The sequence below is a fragment of the Lithobates pipiens genome, unplaced genomic scaffold (assembly GCF_037356315.1).
Source record: "Lithobates pipiens isolate NorthernLeopardFrog02 unplaced genomic scaffold, aLitPip1_a1.2 Scaffold_8, whole genome shotgun sequence".
Taxonomy (NCBI): domain Eukaryota; kingdom Metazoa; phylum Chordata; class Amphibia; order Anura; family Ranidae; genus Lithobates; species Lithobates pipiens.
In genome coordinates, this window is record NW_027507903.1 from 283,997,778 (window position 1) to 284,017,595 (window position 19,818).

Consider the following 19,818-nt stretch of genomic DNA (forward strand, 5'->3'; position numbering starts at 1 on the left):
GTGCTATCCTTACAAGCCTGAGAGCCTAAAGATTTTCTACTGCAGTTTGCCTTCTGTAGGCGGTTTCTGTAATAATTTTTAGAGCTTTAAAGTCGTTTTCAAAGTATGCTAAGTTTCAAACAAAACACAGTTACCTGTACAAAATAAAACCTTTTATTAAACCGTATCAATTTAATTTCATTTTTAAAACAAAAATAAACGAATCAGCTCCACAGAGCACAAATACCACATGGCTTGGTGCTTCACAAGATTATTTCCAGTTTAAGAACACTGTACAGCTGGATTCCTGCCCAGTGTTATAAGGGTTATTACAAGCAAGAAAAAAAAAGAAAAATCACATTGGTCCAGAAGCATATCTTTAGCTGGTAATGGTAATTTTAAAACGTTTAAAAACTTCTTAAATTTTTTATATTAGGCAATAAATAAAAACAAATTAAAACTAATTTCCTTTTATGGTAAGAATAAGAAAATTTAGAACTGCTCTTATGGAGGAGAAGAAACTTGTAATTGTTAAACAATTAAAAGCTATTAAATGAAAAAGCAAATCCATTTAGATTAAAAAATAATAAATGGTGGTTATTTTAGTAAGTTAGGTATATCTTTTCTTTTTGGCAAACCCAATAAGCTAATCATGAACAATGTGAAGGGAACCAAATGATGCTTCAGATACAACACATTACCAAAATTGAAGCAATATGGACAGAAAATACTGTCATTAAAAATATGTTTGAGAAGAGCATTATATTACCCATATATTCCTACAATTCATCAGCAAAAGAGCAGATATTTGTTTTCCGTACCACTGCTCAAGTATAGAATCCAATGGACTTGCTCTTTTTTCAATTACATTTGAATTAGGAAAATGGATTGCCATACAGTTATTCATTAGGCAACCAGTGATTTAAGTCTCATTGAGTCCTATTATTTTTATGGTACCATATAAATATGTCATTGTTTTCCCCCCTGTTTCTTTTCCTCCATTTGTTTTAGCAGTCAGTCAGTATGATTTTGATTTTGAACCTGCACAGCAGCTGGGATAGAAGGGATTCTGAAGACAGATATCCGAAGGTGTGTTGATATTTGTAGACAAATGCCTATGCAGTATCTTGTCAATTCAAACAACGAAATAACCTAAAAAAAAAAAAAAAAATTCAATTAGTCTTATGCCCTTCTGAGTTTAATTTACAGGAATTAGGAATTTTAGTCTTACTGCACTTAAACACTATTCAAGGACAATCTTTAAGGCTCCATTCACACCTTGGCATTCCGCTTTGCGGGCGGAATCGTCGCGATTCTCCCCGCGATTCAGAAACGCTGCAAATCGCGGAACGCTCTTCTGATCCCCACAATTGGCGCCCGATGAATCGTGGTAAAAACACGTAAAGAGAATCGCGGGACACCCGGCGCGTCCCATGATTCTGTTTGCGTGTTTTTACCGCGATTTGCGGCATTTCCGCCCGCAAAATGGAGCGCCAAGGTGTGAACGGAGCCTAATTGTTTGGCCTTCCAGATTATGTTCCGAAGGCCAGTGTATAAAAGTAACAAACATGTTATACTTGCCTGCTCTGTTGCAGTGTTTTTTTTGCATAGAGCAGCCTGGATCCTCTTCAGCTCTCCTGGCCCCTCCCTCTTGATGAGTGCCCCCACAGCAAGCAGCCGAGCTGCAGCTCTGTGTATCCATTCAGACACAGAGCTGGGGCCCAGCCCTGCCCCCCTTCTCTCCTCACTGGCTGACTTTGATTGACAGCAGCAGGAGCCAATGGGGATGAGCCAATGAGGAGGGGAGTCCCGGGCAGCCGAGACAATCCTACAACATCGCTGGATAGAGAGGGGGCTCAAGTAAGTATTAGGGGGCTGCTGCACACAGAAGGCTTTTTATTGTAATGCATAGAATGCATTAAAATGAAAAACCTTCTGCCTTTACAACCACTTTAGGCTGAGGTTAAGTATTTGTTTTTGGTATACTGCACCAAACACATTAGTTATATGTAAGGATGTGTATCTAATTTCCTGCAAGCAGCTGCTTTTAGTAAAGATTCTCCCTGCTGTGCCTCCACAGAGTTGATGGTCTCCTGGTGCTCTGAAGGATAGTGTTACTGAGAAAAGTTGCACTGCTCATCCGATCCCTTTCGCCAGTTACAGGAATCTTACCGATATTTTCCCACAATGCATTGCATTCTGAATAAACAGTGGAGATCCTGTCATTCAACTGTTCCACCCCATATAAAGAATACAACGTGCTGTGGGACAATAATAGTAGGAGCTTGGTGTATGGCAGAGATGTGCTACTTTTCGCAGTGGCTGCTGTTAACCTTTACAGCACCAGAAGACAGCCACTTAGGACAGTATCCAGTGGCTCAGAGGAGGCACAACAGATTTTATTTATTAGGAGGCAGCTACCTGCAGGTAATGGAATACACACCATTACGTATAACTTGTTTGGTGCTATATCCCCAAAAAACTATACTTCAGGTTTAGCTGTTTTACTAAAATTATTTTCTAGAATAATTAGGTAACAGAAAATACCCCTGGCCACTGAGAATGGGGACGGGGAAAGAAGGACTACAAGGAAAAGGAAGGATGGTGAAGAAATGTCAGCTGCAATGGTTTTGTAATCTTTGCTCATAAATTACTAATAACAAGTATGTAGTGCCGACAGCTTACGTAAGGCTTTTCATACTGTACATTTATATCAGACCCTGTCCTCATGGGAATCAACCAGAAAGAATAAACTGCACTTTCACAACCCCCACAAAAATTTATAGTGTCATCAAAACATAAATCATACATACAACTAAAAATACCAATCAACCACGTCGCGCCCGCGCTATAGCAAAAAGACGGCTACAGCGTGGACGCTAATTGCCGGGAGAGCGTCCCTGGACGTCATCCTGTTTACTTCCCCTCTGGGCGCGGGCATGCATCGGGGAAGTTCTGCGTTGCCCGTGTCCCTTGGACACAGCCAATCACAGATCGTGCTAAATGGCCAATCACGGCGGCCATTTAGCACTCAATCGGCATGTCCATTGAGAGGTGATCTCATATGTAAACATATGAGCTCATCTCTCATCGCCAGCTCTCCCTCATCACACAGAGACAGCGTGTGAGGAGGGAGAGATGAACAGCTGCAGCATCACTGAAAAGTAAGAACACATACACAGAGTGAAACACACATATGCCCACCTGTCCCCTGTGCCACATATCAGTGCCATCTGTCCCCAGTGCCATCTGTCCCCAGTGCCATCTGTCCCCAGTGCCACCTGTCGGTGCCATCTGTCCCCAGTGCCACCTGTCGGTGCCATCTGTCCCCAGTGCCACGTATCAGTGCCACGTGTCATTGTCCTGGTGCTCCAGGGCTTTCAAAAGTGTAATAGGTAGTCAACAAGTTAGATGTGTAATTTATGCTCCTAGAACACCTGATGGCGCTCCCTGCATGTTGGGCCTCTCAAAGTGGCCAGGCTGTGAAAAAGTCCACATGTGGTATTGTAATACTCAGGAGGAGTAGCAGAATTTATTTTGGGGTGTCATTTGTGGTATACTCATGCCATGTGAGAGAAATAACCTATTACAATGACAATTTTGTGGAAAAAACAAATAAATAAAAAAAAATCTTAATTTTGCAAAGAATCGTGGGAAAAAATGACAACACCAAAAACCTCACGATGCCTCTTACTAAATACCTTGGAATGTCTACTTTCCAAAAAGGGGTCATTTGGGGGGTATTTGTACTTTCCTGGCTTGTTCGGGTCGCAAGAAATGAGATAGGCCACCAGTACATCAGATGTGATCCATTTTTTTATGATTTGCACCACAGCTTGTAGACTCTCTAACTTTCACAAAGACCAAATAATATCCACTAATTTGGGTTATTTTTACCAAAGATATGTAGAGGTATAAATTGTGGGCAAAATTCATGAAAAAAAATAATAATTTGCAAAATTTTATCACAGAAACAAAGAAAATGCGTTTTTTTTCAACATTTTCGGTCTTTTTTCCATTTATAGCACAAACAAAAAAAAAATAAAAAAAACACCAAATGAAAGCTCTATTTGTATGAAAAAAAGGACAAAAAAAATATTTGGGTACAGTGTTACATGACTAATTGTCATTCAAAATGTGAGAGGACCGAAAGCTGAAAATTGGTCTGGGCGGGAGGGGGTTTAAGTAGGCAAGTGGTTAAAGTGATCAGTGCAAAAAAACTCTAAAAAAAGGTGACACCAAAATAAATAGTGCTTTTTCTCTGCACCAGATAGGTACATAGCACACTCACCAGAGATTTATGACCCCTTTTATTCAAAAGGACCCCAACTAGCAGTTTCTCTCTCCAAGCCGTGGAGTTCAGCTCAGCTCTCTATTCCATCCTGTATAGAATCTCTTACATTTGGACAAATGTAAACCAGCATACATTTATTGGCGCTTCTGCACCTTTAAGAGACTCTTGACCAGGTTGCCGAAGTTTGCCCTCTATGTGCATGCGTGATAAGAGTTTGAGATATTATGCCACTGGTTTATTTTTTTTCAATATAATACATTTTTTACATTGTATACAATATTTGTGTTTTTGTTTTGAGTTTACACCTGCCCTGATGGAGCTTACAATTTAAAGTGGTTGTAAAGCCTCTTAACCACTTAAATCCCTTAATAACCAGACCAATTTTCAGCTTTCGGTGCTCTTAGACTTTGAATGACAATTACTCAGTCATGCAAAACTGTACCCTTATTAACCCCCCTAGCGGTAATACCGAGTCTGGCTCGGGTTAGGAATTTACTGATAGAAGCGGTAACCCCGAGCCAGACTCGGGATCGCTTCGCTGGATGCAGGGGAGGACACAGGGAGACTTACTTACCTTGTCCCCTGGATCCAGCGATGTCCCCCACGCTGCGTGATCGAGTTGTCCTCCGCTCGATTCACAATGCCGAATGTGGCTGAGCTCCGTTCCCTGCGGCGTTACGGCGCACGGGAGCGGAGAACGGCGGCAAATTTAAAAAAGTAAAAAGACACAAAACACACACAGCGCTGTAATCTTACAGATTACAGTGCTGTATTACAAAATACACACCCCCTTTGTCCCTAGTGGTCTGTGCAGTGCCCTGCATGCACTTTTATATTATAAATACTGTTTTTTCTGCCTGGAATTTGGAGATTGTCCATAGCAACCAAAACGTGTCCCTTTTTCAGTGTTTTAGGATTTGATTACATTATTGAATAATTTTTATTATTCTTTATTATATTATAAACTTTATCATCCCCGGGATGTCTGCTAGACTCTGGTTTGAAAAGATTTAAGAGCGTTATTCCTAAGAATTACAGGACTACAAAATAAAACGCCAAATTTCCATGCAAAATAATTGTACCGCTTTCAGCACCTAATTCCAGACTGAATCATACCGCCACAGAGGCTAAAGGTTTGTCCTTTTTTCACACAAATAGAGCTTTCTTTTGGTGGTATTTAATCACAGCTGGGTTTATTTTTTACGCTATAAATCAAAAAAAGACTGAAAATTTGTTTTAAAAAATAAAATAAAAAATTATTTGTTTTTGTTAAAATTTATTGCAGAGTGTTGGCGAGTATTGCAGAGTACTGCCAGAATATGGGCACTGAGCAGCCCTGTGGGCTCGATCTGTAGTGCCCACAGCCCTGCAAACAATCTCTCCCCTCACACTGTACTGATCGGTACAGAGAGGGGAGGGAGGAACCGGCGTCATGACATGCTGTTTAGAAGTGATTGCTGCATCATTTGATGGAGCGATCACGTGGTAAACAGCCGCTATCGGGGGGACTCGGCAGTCACTCAGTCATGCAAAACTGTACCTATATGAAATTTTTGTCCTTTTGTTCACACAAATAGAGCTTTCTTTTGGTGGCATTTAATCACCGCTGGGTTTTTTTGTGCTATAAAAGAACAAAGACCAAAAATTCTGTAAAAAAAATAAATTTTTCTTCGTTTGTTATAAAATTTAGCAGATTAGTAATTTTTCTTCATACATTTTTGCCAAAATGTATTCTACTACATATCTTTGATAAAAATAAGTCCACAAGCTATGGTGCCAATATCTAGACCCTAACATGCCAGAAAAGTACAAATACCCCACAAAAGACCCCTTTTTGGAAAGAAGACATCCCAAGGTATTTAGTAAGAGGCATGATGTGTATTTGTAATTTTTTTCCCACAATTCTTTGCAAAATCAAGTTTTTTTTTCCTTTTTTTTTTTTTACAAAATTGTCATATTATCAGGATATTTCTCATACCCAGCATATGCATACCACAAATTACACCCCAAAACACATTCTGCTATTACTCCCGAGTATGGCGATACCACACGTGTGAGACTTTTACACAGCCCAGCCACATACAGAGGCCCAACATGCAGGGAGCACCATCAGGCGTTCTGGAGAATCCAGGCCAATTCTGACATTTCTCTCCTACATGTAAAAATCATCATTTATTTGCTAGAAAATTACATAGAACCCCAAAACATTATATATGTTTTTTTTTAGCAAAGACCCTAGAAAATACAATGGTGGTCGTTGCAACTCTATCTCGCACGATATTTGCGCAGCAATTTTTCCAACGTGTTTTTTTTCGCAAAAAAAGTGCTTTAAAAAAAACAAAAAAAAAAAACAGTAAAGTTAGCCCAATGGTTTTGCATAATATGAAAGATGAAGTTACGCCGAGTAAATTGATACCTAACATGTCACCCTTCAAAATTGCACACGCTCGTGGAATGGTGCCAAAACGTCGCTACTTAAAAATCCCCATAGGCAACGTTTTAACATTTTTTACTGGTTACATGTTTGAGTTACAGAGAAGGTCTAGGGACAAAATTATTGCTCTCGCTCTAACGTTCACAGCGATACCTCACATGTGTGGTGTGAACACCGTATTCATATGTGGGCGCGACTTACATATGCGTTCGCTTCTGCATGCAAGCACATGGGGACAACATTTTTTTTTTATTATTATTATTCATTTTACTTTATTTTAGTTTGACACTTTTTCCCAAAAAATAAATTTTTTGATTACTTTTATTCCTATTACAAGGAATGTAAACATTCCTTGTAATAGGAATATGGCATGACAGGTCCTCTTTACAGTGAGATATGGGGTCAATACGACCCCACATCTCACCTCTAGGCTGGAAAGCCTGAAATAGAAAAAACTATTCTGGCTTTGATCGTATTGGCGAGTCAGTAGAAGCACCGGAGGGCGGCGGGAGGGGGACGAGTAGTGCAGGGTATCACTGAGTATGGCTAGGTATTGCAGGGTATCACCGAGTATTGCAGGATATCACCGAGTATGGCTGGGTATTGCAGGGTATCACCGAGTATGGCTGAGCATGGCCGAGTATGGCTGGGTATTGCAGTGTATCACAGAGTATGGCTGGGTATTGCAGATTATTGCTGGGTATTGCAGAGTATTGGCAGGGCATAGTTTCATAGTTAGTTTCATAGTTAGTAAGGTTGAATAAAGACACCAGTTCAACCTGAGTGAGTGTCTACTATTGTCTCTGTACACTGCACACTCACATCGGTCCCTACCCTCAAGGAGCCCACAGGCATTGCAGGGTATTGCAGAGTATTGGCAGGGCATTGTAGAGTATTGCAGAGTATATTGGCAGGGTATTGCAGAGTATATTGGCAGGGTATTGCAGAGTATATTGGCAGGGTATTGCAGAGTATATTGGCAGAGTATTGCAGAGTATATTGGCAGAGTATTGCAGAGTATTGGCAGGGGATTGCAGGGTTAATTGTCGGTGAGCAGCGCTGTGGGCACTACAGATCCAGCCCACAGGGAAGGGAAGAACCGGTTTGTTTACAAGTGATCGCTCCGATGAGCGGCCGTGATGCTCTTGAGTGTGTGCCCCAGGAGGCACGCGAGAGCGCAATTCTGGGAGGACGTCATAGTAAGTCCTCCCAGAGTTGAGCAACCATCCTGTAGCCGTCATTTGGCTATGGGCCGATTGTTAAGTGGTTAAACTCCCATTATATGTGCTCTTTTGTGCCAATAGTAAATGGCAGTTTTTAGTTTTTTTAATGCAATATCGTCTGCATGTAACTGGGACTGCAGGGGATGGGCTGATAGTTCTGTGCTGATGTATGTAATTATGTCAGGAGAGGAATGGGTGTTCACATTCATGCATTCAGATTCCTGCCCAAATTGATAGTTCACACTGCGATATGTGAACCAATCTGGGGGTGTTATTAACTTTGTACTGACACTACCAGTGTGAACTGCAGTGGGAGACGTGATGAGGGAACCGTACTGGAGTCGCAAGGTTCCCATATCGCTGCAGTGTGAGCGAGCCATAGTGTGTGTCGCAGTAGTGTCTTCTGCCCCGTTTCAAATCAATCATCTGAGAGTTAACTTGCAACGGTGATTAACGCAGCTCCACGGCTTTGCCCCTCACTCCTCTCTGCTAGTGAAGGGAGAGCAACGCCGTCGGAGACAGGGGGAAGCATTGGCACACAGCCTTGATCAAGATCTACCTGTCGGCTTCCTGCCATCAACGGGTTGCCAACCTTGGGCATACGCCTACATGCCTTGTAAGAATTTTCAAATCCCACAATCTGTCCTTGATTTTGTCCTTTCTCACCCCTTGGGATCCACAGCCTTTCGGTCGACTTTGATAACCACTTTCTCAGCTTAGATAGATCAGGCTCTTTTGCAGCCATACATTTTACCAAAGAAGGGGATTATTCAACTTAAATTCTGTACAGTGCTCCAGCATTATGGTTAATTAACTGCCTTTCTTGAGCAAGCTATGCCTAGAATTTTCTCCATTAGAATTTACCACATGCTTTCTCTTTCACACTCCCACTTATTAGAGGTGCATGATCATTCACCAATACCCTACCTGTGGTCTTTACTGCACTCAACTGCAGAACTGGCTAGGTCCTTTTGTTGGGCACAATTCATCCATTTATAACAAAATCTAAGATGGTAGTACGTGACCCCAGTCCATCTACATAAGATGAACTACTCCCAGTGTTCCTCTACTGGAGGTGCAAATCCCACAGAGGCACACATGGGAACATGTCAGCTCCCTCTGCGTGCATCAGGCGATATGTCGGGGCCTCGTTATAAGGTAAGTATTTCATAATGAGCTAGTATGCGGTGTATACTAGCTCATTATGCCTTTTCCCTTGCAGGTATGAAAAAAAAAAAAACCTCAGCGAGTTTACTCCTGCTTTAAATCTGACTTTTTCCCCCATTCCCTAAATATATCAGCAGGTAAAGTAGGGAGTTTGGGACTTTAAATGAAATTATATATAATAAACTTCTCCCTACTTAGTGGATGCATATTTACCATGTGGGTAAATTTGTCTATATTAGGCATGCTGTCATTGATATTATTACCCTGATACTATGATGCTATACTATTCAATATATTTACTTTTAGAATCATGCGTTGTATGAGTACTTTTTTTACTACGCTTATGCTATGTGCACGTCCTTACATGCATATGAAATGAACATTTTTTATTGTCTGTATATTTTACAATTAATACACATTCCATGGTGAAACTTAAACATGGTCAAATTTACCTCCACTATCCAAGTGCTTCATTTAAAGTCCCAAACTTCCTATTGTACCTACAGTGCCTTGCGAAAGTATTCGGCCCCCTTGAACTTTTCAACCTTTTGCCACATTTCAGGCTTCAAACATAAAGATATAAAATTTTTAGTTTTTGTGAAGAATCACCAACAAGTGGGTCACAATTGTGAAGTGGAACGAAATCTATTGGATTTTTGAAACTTTTTTAACTAATAAAAAAATTAAAAGTGGGGCGTGCAAAATTATTCGGCCCCCTTGCATTAAAACTTTGTAGAGCCACCTTTTGCTGCGATTACAGCTGCAAGTCGCTTGGGGTATGTCTCTATCAGTTTTGCACATCGAGAGACTGAAATTCTTGCCCATTCTTCCTTGCAAAACAGCTCGAGCTCAGTGAGGTTGGATGGAGAGCGTTTGTGAACAGCAGTTTTCAGCTCTTTCCACAGATTTTCGATTGGATTCAAGTCTGGACTTTGACACTTGCCACTCTTCCATAAAGGCCAGATTTGTGCAGTGTACGACTGATTGTTGTCCTATGGACAGACTCTCCCACCTCAGCTGTAGTTCTCTGCAGTTCATCCAGAGTGATCATGGGCCTCTTGGCTGCATCTCTGATCAGTCTTCTCCTTGTCTGAGCTGAAAGTTTAGAGGGACGGCCAGGTCTTGGTAGATTTGCAGTGGTCTGATACTCCTTCCATTTCAAAATGATCACTTGCACAGTGCTCCTTGGGATGTTTAAAGCTTGGGAAATCTTTTTGTATCCAAATCCGGCTTTAAACTTCTCCACAACAGTATTACGGACCTGCCTGGTGTGTTCCTTGGTCTTCATGATGCTCTCTGCGCTTTCAACAGAACCCTGAGACTATCACAGAGCAGATGCATCTATACAGAGAGTTGATTACACACAGGTGGATTCTATTTATCACCATCAGTCATTTAGGACAACACTGGATCATTCAGAGATCCTCGCTGAACTTCTGGAGTGAGTTTGCTGCACTGAAAGTAAAGGGGCCGAATAATTTTGCACGCACCACTTTTCAGTTTTTTATTTGCTAATAAAGTTTAAAATATCCAATAGATTTCGTGCCACTTCACAATTGTGTCCCACTTGTTGGTGATTCTTCACAAAAAATTCAAATTTTATATCTTTATGTTTGAAGCCTGAAATGTGGCAAAAGGTTGAAAAGTTCAAGGGGGCCGAATACTTTCGCAAGGCACTGTACCTATCTATCATCGGGATGGAGGCACTTATATGTCCCAACTCCCCCTATTCTCTTAAATATATCAGCATGCTGATATGAAATCCTATTACATTCACTAATCAAGCAATTTTAGCTTTTACTTACAATCTTTATTTTTCCACTTACTGGTTTCCTGAGGCACTGGTGATGTAACCCTGGCCTCATAGATGCATCCCAGGAAGACTACATCCCCAGTGACTTCCCCTCAGATGATATACATGGTTACATTTTTGAGAAAGAAAACCCATAGTTTAGGAAGTAAAAGGGAGGTAGATTAATCTGCCCTTAGTGAAAATGGCGACCATTAGGCCCCTTGCACATGGCGTCAATTTTCTGATGTTTGCTCCTAGACCTGAGTAATGTTGAGTATAGGTGTGTAAAAGTGCGCAAGTGTATAGAAGAGTAAAATTCTTCTTTATTGCCAGCACTGTAATATACTTACTTTTACTCACGTAACCATTAAATGAGTAAGTACACAAGTAAATTACTGCACTCAAAATGTAGAATTTTTTTTCCATTTTACTGCTCTGTACTCGACGCTGTATTGCTGATCTTTACTCAGCTGTGTGCAATGTTACAGATCATTTCCAACATTTCAGATCAGAAAAAAAGAGCATTTTTTACTCCCGTATGCAACAGGCCTTAGAGGAATGGTGAGGAAAAGTTAATTAAAGGGAAGCAAAGAATAAAAAGCCTGTAATTATCTAAAGGTATATGTAGAATCACATTACTTTCTTATGATTTTTAAGATAAGGGCAGAGTTACATGTCCGATAACCGAAAAACATACTTACTAATGCTAACCACAAAACAATGTATTCATCTATAAAGCTGTTGAAGTACTGGTTTAGGAATAAAAGACCTGGTCCAATAAATGCACCATCTTGAATATACAGTTCACTTTTGGTCATATATGCCAGCTGAAGAAAAAAAAAAAATTTGAATTAACAAAGAAAAAATAAAATAGGAGGCGACATTACAGTTATAGTCATTGAGCTCATTAAACCTCATGCATTGTTCTTTGTATTAGGCCTCTTGCACATGATACTCCTGTTTGAGCATCTGCTTTTTTAGATGGGTTGTTTTTTTTTGCATGTATTTGCGTGCATTTTCGCAAAAACTTATTTTCGCGTTCTTGTTCTGCACAATATCCAATTGGGAATTTGCATGCATTTGTGTGCACGAATTGTAATTTACTGAACAAAAAAAAAATATTTTTCTATTTATTTTTTTACTGAAGAATGCACAGCGTGGGCTGCATTTTAGCTCAGTAAAGAAAAAAAAAAAAGGTGTACTGAGCAGTGTACAAGAGGCCTTACAGATGAAATACACTGAGAATGACACAAGCAGGCAAACTGTTAAAGTGGTAGTTAACTCCGTACCTGCCACTTGTACCTACACATATGCCCATAATAAGGCTTACATGGAGGGCTTACAGTGCCGGACCTTCAGAGCCCATGCCGGAAACTGCAAACCTGGAAGGAAGACTGGGGCAAGATGTCAGCTGCCTCAGCACTGATATCGCAGCTTGGGAGGGGCTTCATTCTAAAGCAAGTTTCTCATAACGCAATGCATACTAGCACATTATGACATTGCATTGCAGGATTTTTTTTTTTTTTAACCACCATTAGTTTACAATCACTTTAACCAGTCACAAAATGACACAGATGTTCCTGAATGGAATCCATGATAATTTTGATGCCATACAAGCCATATAAAACCCCACCCACTGCTGTTCAACATGGGTTAAAAACTGCCTGGTTTGGCAATCTGCCTCAGGATAATAATTTAGCAAGTCAAATAACACCTTCTGAAATCAGAATATACAGCGGACACTCAGTGTAACCTAGTAACATAGAAACAAAAAGTATCATTTTCTTTCCTCAAGAAACAGATTTTATAGCAATTACAAAAATCCTGTTCTCTTAGCCGTTGTACACACGGTCGGAGATTCCGACAACCAAATCCGTCGGAGTAATTCTGACGGATTAATTCCGGAAGAGGTCTGGAAGTGATGTTGCATACACACGGTCGGACTAAATTGTCGGAAAATCCGACTGTACATAACGTGAGGACGTTATTTAGTTACGACGGGACTACGTTCAGGCTAGTAGCCAATAGCTTTGGTCTAGGAATTTGATCTGAGCATGCGTGGCACTTTGTCCCTCGGAGTAGGCTACACATGATCGGAGTATGTCCGATAGCAGCATTTTGTCGGAAAATTTTACCGGCAAGTTGGAAAACTTGGTCCGTCGGATACTCCGACGGAAACAGTCCGATGCAGACCACACAGTCGGAATATCCGACAAAACGGTCCGATAGGACACATTCTGTCGGAATCTCTGACCGTGTGTACAAGGGCTTACTCATTCATTAACCACTTGACCTCTAAGATTTTACCCCCTTCACGACCAGGCCATTTTTTGCCATTCAACACTGCACTACTTTCACTGGCAATGCTGTACCCAAACAAATTGTATATCTTTTTTTGCACACAAATAGAGCTTTCTTTTGGTGGTATTTGATCATCACTGAGTTTTTTTTTTTGTTTTCCAATACAAATGAAAAAAAAAGACTGAAAATTTTGAAAAAAAAATACTATATTTTTTTACTTTCTGCTACAAAACATATCTAATACAATATTTAAAAAAAAAACGTATTCATTCATAAATTTTGGACAAAATGTATTCTGCTATATATGTTTTTGATTTAAAAAATTCCAATAAGTGTATATTGATTGGTTTGCATGAAAGTTATAGTGGCTACAAACCATGATATATACTGGAATTTTTTTTTAAACTACTATTGGCAAGGATCAGCAACTTGTAATGGGACTGCGATAGTGTGGTGAGAAATCTGACACTAACTGAAGCTGGGGTGAACTAATTTCCACTGACCTCACCAGTTAGACCCTTTTCACACTGGAGGGCTTTCACACTGGAGCGGTGCGCTGGCAGGACGCTAAAAAAAGTCCTGCTAGCAGCATCTTTGGAGCGGTGCGTATACCGCTCCTGCACATTGAAATCAATGGGCAGCGTGGCTAAACCGCCGGCAAAGCGCTGCTGCAGCAGCCTTTTGTGGGTGGTTTTAACCCTTTCTTGACCGCTAGCGGGGGTAAAAGCGCCCCACTAGCGCTGCAAAATTGACGGTAAATCGCCGCTTTTAGCGGCGCTTTACCACCAACGCACCCATCGCCCCAGTGTGAAAGGGGCTTTACATTAATACAGTGATCAGTGATATTATACACTATCACTGTACTAATGACACTGGCTGAGAAGGGGTTAACACAGTGTTTCTAAAACTGTGTGCCGTGGGTGAATCGCAGGTGTGCCCTGGGATCATTCATGTGGTTCGCCGGGCAACAACAGGCCCTACGGGTCTGGTATGGATTTTAAGGGTAAACCCACAACAAAATAAATAAAAATGGAGTGGGGCCCCTCCAAAATCCATACAAGACCCTTACCTGAGCATGCAGCCTGGCAGGTCAGGAAAGGGGGGGGGTGTCACATGCCCTCAACATGGGTGGTGATTTCTTTGCGCCCCTCACTCCAAAGCACCTTGCCCTCCTCCTATGTAAATGGGTATTGGGTTGGCATCGTACCCCTACCCATTCACCAAAAAAAGTGTCAAAATAAGAAACCCAGGAAACTGTTTTTGACAAGTGCTGCTCTGAGGAAGAAGGTAATCCTTCAAAACTCCTCAGCCATCAGCAGTAGTTCGCAAGTCCTCTCTTTAGGATCTGGAGACTGCTATTAGTAGATGAATTGTCACAAGCCAAAGATTGTTACACTCTGTAAACAAGGCAGACTGCTGTTCTGTGAGAGGGGAATATAGTGATCCTGTGTATCTGCTAAGTGTCATTAGTACAGTGACAGTGCATATTTTAAGCACTGGTTACTGTATTAGTGTCACTGGTCCCCAAAAAGTGTTAAGTGTCAGATGTCTGATTTGTCCGCTGCAATATCGCAGTCCCGCTATAAGTCGCTAATTGCCACCATTACTAAAAAAAACAAAAAGACAAAAGGACAAACATTTTATCTGGGTACAGTGTTGCATGGCCATGCAATTGTTACTTAATGTACTGCAGTGGCATATCGCAAAAAAATGGCCTGGTCATGAAGGGGGGTAAACCTTCTGAAGCTGAAGTGGTTAAACTATCTAAGGGTGTCAGTAAGTGATGGCTTAGCAAGGTGTATCATCTTCAGGTGTGCAGAGCAATTACAAAACAATTAAGCTACTCTTCTGGGGTGGGGGGGGGGGGGGGGGTAGTGTTACACATATGAGAACAGGAACACTATAAACACATATACATTATCTCACAAAAGTGAGTACACCCCTCATATTTTTGTAAATATTTTATCTTTTCATGTGACACTGGAGAAATGAACATTTGCTACAATGTAAAGTAGTGACTGTACAGCTTGTATAAAAACAGTGTAAATTTGCTGTCCCCTCAAACTAATGCAACACACAGCCATTAATGTCTAAAGTGCTGGCAACAAAAGTGAGTACACCCCTAAGTGAAAATGCCCAAATTGGGCCTAAAGTGTCAATAATTTGTGTGGCCACCATTAATTTCCAGCACTGCCTTAACCCTCTTCGGCATGGAGTTCACCAGAGCTTCACAGGTTGCCACTGACATGATGACATCAAGGAGCTGGTGGATGTTAGAGACCTTGCGCTTTTCCACCTTCCGTTTGAGGATACCCCACAGATGCTCAATAGGATTTAGGTCTGGAGACTGTTTGGCCAGTCCATCACCTTTACCCTCGGCTTCTTTAGCAAGGCAGTGGTTACCTTGGACATGTGTTTGGGTTTGTTATGTTGGAATACTACCCCGCGGCCCAGTCTCCGAAGGGAGGGGATCATGCTCTGCTTCAGTATATCACAGTACATGCTGGCATTTAGGGTTCCCTCAATGAAATGTAGCTTCCCAGCGCTGGCAGAACTCATTCAGCTCCAGGCCATGACACTCCCATCACCATGCTTGACTGTAGGCAAGACACACTTGTCTTTGTACTCCTCACCTGGTTGCCGACACACACACTTTACGCCATCTGAACCAAATAAGTTTATCTTGGTCTCATCAGACCACAGGACATGGTTCCAGTAATCCATGTTCTTAGTCTGCTTGTCTTCAGCACACTGTTTACGGGCTTTCTTGTGCATCATCTTTAGAAGAGGATTCCTTCTGAGATGACAGCTATGCAGACCAATTTGATGAAGCATGTGGTCTGAGAACTGACAGGCTTGACCCCACACCTCTGCAACCTCTGCAGCAATGCTGGCGACGCTCATACATCTATTTCCCAAAGACAACCTCTGGATATGACGCTGAACACGTGCACTCAGCTTCTTTGGTCGACCATGGCGAGGCCTGTTCTGGTTGGAACCTGTCCTGTTAAACTGCTGTATGGTCTTGGCCACTGTGCTGCAGCTCAGTTTCAGGGTCTTGGCAATCTTCTTATAGCCTAGGCCATCTTTATGTAGAGCAACAATTCCTTTTTTCAGATCCTCAGAGAGTTCTTTGCCATGAGGTGCCATGTTGAACTTCCAGTGACCAGTATGAGAGAGTGAGAGCGATAACACCAAATAACACACCTGTTCCCCATTCACACCTGAAACCTTGTAACACTAACAAATGGTTAATTGGACATTTTTACCTAGGAGTGTACTCAGTGTGTTCAGTTATTTTGAGGGGACAGCAAATTCACACTGTTATAAAAGCTGTACACTCACTACTTTACATTGTAGCAAAGTGTAATTTCTTCAGTGTTGTCACATGAAAATATACCATAGAATATTTACAAAAATGTAAGGGGTGTACTTACTTTTGTGAGATACTGTATAAACGTGTAATTAGTTGAACTCTTAAAATTCTGCTTTACGCTCGCTGCAGAAGTTGTTGTAACGTGATCACACTTTAGCCTGAGACTGCTTAAGACTATGGAATACTTTTCTCAATGTAGGCGCTGCATCTATGCTTTCCCACAATAATGTTGATCACTGTAAACAACAGCAACTCTTCTAATAGTAACCTGCTAAGCAGCACTAACAAGGCATTTGGATGACTGCCTACTAATAATCTTTGATACACATACTCCATAGCCCAACATTCTATAGATGTATAATAGTGTGAAGTCCCCTTTTTTGTGATTATACAGTATGTATGAAGAGCTAAGGGCTTAATCGGTGCAATTATGTACTGTAACCCAAATCATGAAGATTTATTTTTTTCTTACAACAGCTGAAACAATAGTAACTTCTAGTTGGTTACAATGCATGAACTGCACTTTGAACATTTATATTGTTGTATGAAATACTTCACTAAACAAACATTGAAAAACTTACCACAAGCTTAATAGTAATCTTGGCACTTACAAATCCAAATGTTAGTGTGTAAAGACATGGATGATTGTGTAATAAATCGGTTGTTGATTTTAGATAGATCATTAATCCTAATATGATCACTAGTCCAATATGGAGGCCAGGAGATAGTACACTTGTTCCCTGCGAGAATTAAAAAAAAATGCTTATTGTACTTTCAGTTTTCATTCATATATATAGCAATTTAGTTTCTTTTTCTGTAAGGCCTCATGCACACGAGACGCAGTTAAACGTGTGTTCAGAGGCAGTTGGACACTTTTTTCAACTGCTCCTGAACTCATTCAATGTTATCCTATGTATCCATGCATACAGTCTCGTTTTTTGCCGTTTTTATGCAGTTGCGTTTAACCTCGTTTTTCCAGAAGCAAAAAAATGGGTTCAGACGCAAAAGTTTCCACGTTTCAGACGTAAAACGTGGCAAACGCGGCTACCGCGTTTTGCCGCATTTTCGTTTATAAGCGTTTTTAAAGGTGAGCGGGTAAATGGAATTGCCATTTATTTATAAACAATTTTGTCATGATTATCAAAAACATGTATTCTGATTAAGCAAGAGTATTTGTTTCAAATACACAGGATGTGTTTATAACTGTCTTGATAGTGTCCAAATGCCAGTCACACCTCCAGCTGTGAATGGGCATTTTCCCAGAGAATCTGGAAGTGACAGCTAGGTGCGAAGTGACCATCCCTTTGTGAATATAAATACAATTACAACTTGATCAGACCTTCAAAGAAGACTCACAAGACCTCCACACCCCCTTTTAGAATTGTATAAATGTTTTAAGGCTCCCAGCCTCAGGAAGAGCAATGACTTCACCATGTACTGTATGTACTGTATATGCTTGCTCCCCTGCCTATGGCTAAAACCATAGGCTTGAATATTAAATACATCTTTAATAATGTGGTTCAGCAGTCAACATGTTATTGGAATCCCCTAATTTCTGGGGGTTCCCTATCAAAAGGTATTTTTTTTTTTTTACATTAAAAATCTCAAAAATGATTGCAAATGATAAAAAAAACATTAGAAAAATATTTTAAACAATTGCAATTGCAAGTGGACAATCCACAACTTGTGGCAAGTGACATGGCAGGTGGCAAGTGACCAGGCAAGTGGACAATCCACAACTTGTGGCAAGTGACATGGCAGGTGGCAAGTGACGTGGAAAGTGGACAATCCACAACTTGTGGCAGGTGACGTGGCAAGTGACCTGGCAGGTGACGTGGCAAGTGGAAAATCCACAACTTGTGGCAGGTGACTGGCATGTGACGTGGCAAGTGGAAAATCCATAACTTGTGGCAGGTGACGTGGCAAGTGGACAATCCACTTGTGGCAGGGGACGTGGCAAATGACGTGGCAAGTGAACAATCCACTTGTGGCAGGGGACGTGGCAAGTGACGTGGCAAGTGGACAATCCACAACTTGTGTCAGATGACGTGGCAAGTGGACAATCCACAACTTGTGGCAGGTGATGTGGCAAGTGGACAATCCACTTGTGGTAGGTGACGTGGCAAGTGGACAATCCACAACTTGTGGCAGGTGACGTGGAAAGTGGTGTGGCAAGTGGACAATCCCCAACTTGTGGCAGGTGATGTGGCTAGTGACGTGGAAAGTGGTGTGGCAAGTGGACAATCCACAACTTGTGGCAGGTGACGTGGAAAGTGGTGTGGCAAGTGGACAATCCACAACTTGTGGCAGGTGATGTGGCTGGTGACGTGGCAAGTGGACAATCCACAACTTGTGGCAGGTGGCATGGCAGGTGACGTGGAAAGTGGACAATACACATCTTGTGGCAAGTGACGTGGCATGTGATGTGGCAAGTGACGTGGCAAGTGAACAATCCACAACTTGTGGCAGGTGACGTGGCAGGTGATGTGGCAAGTGACGTGGCAGGTGATGTGACAAGTGGACAATCCACATCTTGTGGCAAGTGACGTGGCAGCTGACTTGGCAAGTGGACAATCCAAAACTTGTGGCAGGTGACATGGCAAGTGACGTGGCAGGTGATGTGGCAAGTCACGTGGCAAGTGGAAATCCACAACTTGTGGCAGGTGATGTGGCTGGTGACGTGGCAAGTGGACAATCCACAACTTGTGGCAGGTGGCATGGCAGGTGACATGGAAAGTTGACAATCCACATCTTGTGGCAAGTGACGTGGCAGGTGATGTGGCAAGTGACGTGGCAAGTGGACAATCCAGAACTTGTGGCAGGTGATGTGGCAGGTGATGTGGCAAGTGGACAATCCCCAACTTGTGGCAGGTGACGTGGAAAGTGACGTGGCAAGTGGAAAATCCAAAACTTGTGGCAGGTGACGTGGCAAGTGGACAATCCACAACTTGTGGCAAGTGACGTGGCAGGTGATGTGGCAAGTGGACAATCCACAACTTGTGGCAGGTGACGTGGCAAGTGACGTGGCAGGTGATGTGGCAAGTGACGTGGCAAGTAGACAATCCACAACTTGTGGCAGGTGATGTGGCAAGTCACGTGGCAAGTGGACAATCCACAACTTGTGGCAGGTGATGTGGCTGGTGACGTGGCAAGTGGACAATCCACAACTTGTGGCAGGTGGCATGGCAGGTGACGTGGAAAGTGGACAATCCACATCTCGTGGCAAGTGACGTGGCAGGTGATGTGGCAAGT

At 41.8% G+C, this 19,818-nt stretch overlaps 1 protein-coding gene across 1 annotated transcript in view; it reads right to left on the minus strand.

Moving 5' to 3' along the window:
* Nucleotides 1–19,818, minus strand: part of CHPT1 (choline phosphotransferase 1) — an 87,741-nt gene that overhangs the window by 2,469 nt on the left and 65,454 nt on the right. Inside the window, exons 6-8 of the mRNA XM_077472216.1 lie at nucleotides 17,148–17,306; nucleotides 11,591–11,716; nucleotides 1,021–1,131 (exon numbers count right to left, since the gene is read on the minus strand). Of these exons, the coding sequence (XP_077328342.1) occupies nucleotides 1,021–1,131; nucleotides 11,591–11,716; nucleotides 17,148–17,306 (396 nt within the window). The remainder of the gene's footprint in view (nucleotides 1–1,020; nucleotides 1,132–11,590; nucleotides 11,717–17,147; nucleotides 17,307–19,818) is intronic.